The sequence below is a fragment of the Chrysochloris asiatica genome, unplaced genomic scaffold, assembly GCF_000296735.1.
Source record: "Chrysochloris asiatica unplaced genomic scaffold, ChrAsi1.0 scaffold00357, whole genome shotgun sequence".
NCBI lineage: Eukaryota > Metazoa > Chordata > Mammalia > Afrosoricida > Chrysochloridae > Chrysochloris > Chrysochloris asiatica.
In genome coordinates this window covers 49,267-55,162 of record NW_006408875.1, presented here as the reverse complement: position 1 = coordinate 55,162, position 5,896 = coordinate 49,267, and the positions used below count along the sequence as shown (strand labels likewise).

Genomic DNA, 5,896 nt, shown 5'->3' with positions numbered 1-5,896 from the left:
CATCATGGAATTTAAAGGCTTCACTCTCTCTTTATAAAATATTAGTAATAATCCTTAGGGAGAATGAACTGCAGGTGGCCAACTGACTCTTTTTATCCCATTAACCCTTGGAAGGCATTCAGTGCAGTTAAAGTCTGATGGTTGTTACTTCACCTGATTTGGAAAAGTAATTGCATTTAACCAAAGATACTTTTTGAAAGAAAACCAGCAGGAAAAATCAAAAACAAAAATGGCAGTCTGATTGGCTACCACAAAAACAAGCAAGTTGTTTTCCGGGAAGCCATCAAGGCAAGCAATGAAGTCCCTTCAGGACAATCCCCTCCCCCCCTCCAATACTGAAACTCAAAGGGAACACATGAGCAGGCATGTAAGCTTCCTGGCGACCATGTTGGTCTACTCATGAGTGGAAGAGGGGGAAAGGCAGCAATGAAGAAAACACATTCTATAGACCCCTGTTGACCTGGACATGAGAGAGAGAAGAAAGAGGAAGGGCTTGTTGGTCTGCAGTGTGGTGAGACCTGGAGACTCCTGGGATCATGGCCAAGGATATAGCCATGGAGGAGTAGAGTTGATAATGAAGCATCCAGCTGATAAGAAGTGACGGGAGACTAACAAGAATGCCCAAACTTGCAGCTATAACCCATTTGACCTAGCTTTGATGGCTGGATGGTCAGAACTCAACTAGAGGAAGATAAAAATTTTTTATAAAGGAAACAAGTGTAAATTGCTGTAATTTGATGGACTTGACCTATTCTTATGAATGTAATAGCTTAAAATGCCAACTGAAAGGGAAGGAATCTTCACAGCAAGGATCATTCCCATCCCCTCTGTACGCACGGTTGATAGGGATGGGCAACTTAAACATTGGCTACTTAAAATGGGGGTACTGTAAAGGCACAAAGTGATTGGCCTACAAGTTTTCAAGAGGAAGTTTAGTTTGAGAGTGTGCAGGGGAAGGTAGAATCCCCACTGGATAGTTTTCATCTTGTCTAGACGGGTCTGGTCAAAGGAGGTGGGAATATGATTCTTATGATTTGATAGTAATTGTTATCCTGACTAATTACAACTGTCACAATTGTAAAGATAGAAGTTTTGTAACAAAAAGGGGGAGTAGTTAATCTTACAGTCCAGGAACAGAGGATCCTAGGACCATCCAGGGAGAAGAGCACTAGCAGAATGCAGGACCCTATCCAGAGAAGCAGTGACACCAGAGATGGAGGCAGAGATGATATCATGTAGAGATAGAGCAGCTGAGAACTGAAGTCTAGACTCACGGAAAGAGAAAGGCTGTGTGCTGGAGGCCAGAAGGCAGGCTTGCAGAATGTGCCCTTTGGTTGGTTTCTTAAATGATTATATATTCCTAAGTATTTTAATGTACATCCTCCCCCACCTTCACCAAAAAAAAAAAAAAAACACAGAGGGAATAGAAGCAAATACTGTTGAATGATGATGCATGAAAGGGAATGCAATCATTGAGAAGAAATAAAGTGTATAATTTGTTGAATGTGAAAAAAAAAAAAGTAATTGTATTTAATCTACATACAGCAATATATGGAGTTCTGACGTGGTGCTGTAGGACAAGCACTCCACCATAAGGTTAGTTTGAACCACAAGATTGGTGGTTCAAGTTCATCAGCTGCTCCTCAGAAACCCTATGTATGCATGTATGTATGTATGCATGTGTATATATGTAGTCTTTATGTGGTGTTGTAGGATAAACACTGGACCACAAGAGCAGTTTGAACTGTAAGATCAACTGTTTAAACCCATCGGCCACTTCTCGGAAATCCTATATAGGGTTGTTATGAGTTCAAATCAACTCGACAACACTTAAAAACTACAACATAGCAATATATAGGAGCCCTGACAGTGTTATGGGATATGAGTTGGGCTGCAAACTGCAAGATCAGCAGTTTGAATCCACCAGCACTCTGTGGGAGAAGGATGAGGCTTTCTGATCCTACAAAGATTTCAGCCTCAGAAACTCCATATATAGAGTGAAAGAGTTCTGGTGTGGTGCTGTGGGTTATTGTGCTGGACTGCAAAGTTGCTTTCAACTACAAGGTCTGTGATTCAAGCCCACCAGCTGCTCCTTGAAAACCCTAGATAGGGTCGCTATGGGTCAGAATCAATGGCAATTAACAACAACATAATAACACGTTGTTGTTATTAAGTGCCGTAGAGTCGGTTCCAACTCATAACAACCCTATATAAGTGTTTCCGAGAAGTGGCCGATGGGTTTAAACAGTTAATCTTACAGTTCAAACCACTTTTATGGTCCAGTGCTTATCCTACAACACCATACAAAGACTCCATATATACACATGCATACATACATACATACTACAGTATATTATTGTTGGTGCTGGAGTCCTGGTGTGGCGCTGTGGGTTAATGCACTAGACTGCAAAGTCATTTGAATGCAAGGTCGGTGGTTCAAGCTCACCAGCTGCTCCTCAGAAACCCTATACAGGGTCACCATGGGTCAGAACCTATTCGATGGCACTTAACAACAAGAAGAACATTGTTGATGTTAAGGGTTGTCGAGTCAGTTCCAACTCATAGTGACCCTGTATAGGGTTTCCGAGACTTTGTGGGAACAGAAAACCTCATCTTTCTCCCACAGAACAGCTGGTGGGCTTGAACCACCGACGTTGTGGTTTGCAGTCCAGTGTTTATTGAATGGATATTATGTAGTAAAATATAGGGCTGTGCAAACAAGAAGCTGGCTCTCAGGTGGTCTTGATTCAATCTGAACACCATGAACACCTGATTCCACCTTCAGTGAAGCTCTTGGTACTTTCTGCCAAAGGGACATTTGTTCATTGACAGTCCATGGATGCTCTGACAAGAGTCTGAGTGCAAACCCTGCCGCTGTCATGTCTTTGTTATGGTATATTTACAGTTCCCTAGCCTCTCTGACCTCAGATCATAATGTTATTGAGGATACCATTAGTTTATTGCAAGAATTACACATGGTAAAGTGGGTGCTCTACAAGAGGCAATTCCTCTCCCACCTCAACCCTGAGACTGAAGACCTCTGAGCACCGGGGCCCATCTGGAAGAGAACCTAACAGACATGCCTCTGTCCTTTTCTTGCAGAAGTGGTTGACCAGAAGGCCTTGTACATCTTCAACTTGACTTCTATGCAGGATTCAGAAATGCCTCTTGCTGCCACCTTTCACTTCTACTCTGAGCCACGGTGGCCCTGGGCACATGATGCACTGTGTAAGCGGTCAAAGAATGTGTCCTGCCGTTTGTTGCTCCCAGGCCCCCATTCCCGTCTCCACCTCCTCTTCCACAGCCTCTCACAGAGCACAGCCACCCAGGGGCTACTTCGAGGGGTCATAGCCCTGGCCCTCCCACCACAAGCCCTGTGGCAGGCCAAGGATATCTCCTCCATCATTAAAGCGGCCCGCCAGGATGGTGAGCTGCTTCTTTCAGCCCAGTTGGATGCTGGGGAGAAGAAGCTGGGAGTGTCCAGGCCCAGTCTCCACGCCCCCTACATCCTCATCTATGCCAATGACCTGACCATCTCCGAACCCAACAGCGTGGCAGTGACACTGCAGAGATATGACCCCTTCCCAGCTGGAGACCCTGAGCTGCATGCAGCTCCCAACAGTTCCACAGATCCCCGTGTGCGCCGGGCTGCCCAGGCCAGTGGCCCCCTCCAGGACAATGAGCTGCCAGGGATGGACACATGGTCAGGGCCTGCCCATAGTGCTCAGCGCTACCATAAACCTGAGTTCTGGCCCAGCCCCTTTCGGGCACTGAAGCCCCGGCCAGCACGCAAGGACCGCAAAAGGAAAGGCCAGGACCTGTTCATGGCCTCTTCACAGGTGCTGAACTTCGATGAGAAGACCATGCAGAAAGCACGGAGGAAGCAGTGGAATGAGCCACGAATCTGCTCACGGAGGTATCTGAAGGTAGACTTCGCAGACATCGGGTGGAATGAATGGATCCTCTCACCCAAGTCCTTCGATGCCTATTACTGCTCAGGAGCCTGTGACTTCCCCATGCCCAAGGTGGGTTTTCATTGCTGCTTTCTCAAGGTGATTTCGTTGTGTGCTGTCTAATTGTAACTGCCTCTGTCAGCCTGTATTTGTCCCTATAAAAGAAGCATAATAATAAAAATCAGCAGCAGCTGCGATAGAATTGACTGACTTCAGAGCAGCCCCATGTTTGCAAAGTTACAGGGTTTCCCATGGCTGCCTTTTGGAAGTAGATAGCCAGGCATTTCTTCAGCAGTGCTTCTGGTTGGACTTTTGATTAGCAGCTGAGCATGTTAACTGTGGGTGCTATCCAAGGACCCAAAGTTGATATCTCCAGCTTATCCCAGGCATTGGACAGGTAGCAGAGCTCTGGAGTAAAAGCCTGTTGAATGGGTAAAGGTGACAGATGGACTTGGTCTGACCTACACAGTGCTGTGCTTTGGGGGTATTTTTTTCCCTGACAAAGTGCTTTTTGAAACTGATGACTACATTGAATTTGATGTTTTAAATCAGAATGTTTCTTCTTTTGAAAAACAGGAGACTCCATCTCCACAGGTGCATAATCTTACCTAATGATGGTCTATAGAGGTTGCATAGATGCTGCCTTCTATAACATGGCAGGCCCCCACAACCCCCACCTTACCAACCCTCTTGTTTCTGCTCCTGACCTGGTCCCCAGGGTGTTGGCATCTGTGACCAGCAATGACTCTGTTTTCAGAGTCCCCTAATGCCTAGTGTGACTCTCTTTTCCCTCCCACGAAGGACAGAGACCCTTGGAACCAATATTTTTCACTGTGCACAGCAAATGTGCACAACACAGCTCTGGGCTCCTTGACACCCTGGATTTTCACTGCTTCCCTGCCATCCAGGCTGCCCACTTCCCCCACCCCCACCCCCAGTTTGTGCTCCTGCCAGATAATATTACCCCCACCACCTAGCACATTCTTTCCCCCTTATCAGTCACTTCACCAAGTTCCAGGTCACACCTTCCCTTCCAATAAATTCAGTCTGAACAAAAATAAGTCAGCCAGTTGGGAGCCCCAGACCAAGACCTGGGGTGAAAGTAATGTGTTTGAGAATAAGTGGTTTCTTGTGAAAGCCATGTGCATGCAAGAGGAAGGAAAGGAGGCTCCCAAATGAGAAAAGTTGTCAGCAGGAAGGCTGAGTGTAGGCCCAAGGTAGGTGCAGGGTGAGAATACTACCGGCTCCAAGCTACCAACCCAGTGCTTACCTGTCAACTTTGAGGGATAGCCAGATGGAACCTCTCAAATACAAGTGGCCTTGCTCTTTTGCCTATCTGTCCACAAAGTCCTCAGTGAGCTGAAATGGATGGCTTGTTTGTGCTCATCTTGTCCGAGCTGACCAAGAAAAATCATTCTGTTTTTGCTGCTGGGACTAAGACCCTTCTGCACATGAGAAGCTGCCTGAGGAAGAGAAAGAATTGCTGTGGCTGCTTTATGATCCAGGCCACTTCCTAACAGAGGACATTGATCAAGATGCATAGTCATTTTAGGCCTCAGTTTCTTCCCCAATAAAACTACAGGAAAGGTGTGCCCCAGGGTTACTTTCTTTGACCATACTTATTCAATCAGTATGCTGAAAAAATAATCTGAGAAACTGGATTATATGAAGAAAAACCTGGCATCAGGATTGGAGGAAGACTCATTAACAAACTGCGTAACACTTGCTGAAAACAAAGAGGGCTTAGATACTTACTGATGAAGATTAAAGGCCACAGCCTTCAATGTGAGTTGCAACTAAATATATAGAAAACAAAAACCCTCACCACTGAATCAGTAAATAACTTTATGATAAAGGGAGAGAAGCTTAAAGTTGTCTAAGAGTTCATTTTGCTTGGATCCACCATCAACACTCATGGAAGCAGCAGTTAAGAAATCAAACAA

At 45.6% G+C, this 5,896-nt stretch overlaps 1 protein-coding gene across 1 annotated transcript in view; it reads left to right on the top strand.

Annotated features, from left to right (window-relative positions):
• GDF10 (growth differentiation factor 10) overlaps positions 1-5,896 on the top strand; it is a 56,686-nt gene that overhangs the window by 39,445 nt on the left and 11,345 nt on the right. The window contains exon 3 of the mRNA XM_006876156.1: positions 3,103-4,025. Within this exon, the coding sequence (XP_006876218.1) occupies positions 3,103-4,025 (923 nt within the window). The remainder of the gene's footprint in view (positions 1-3,102; positions 4,026-5,896) is intronic.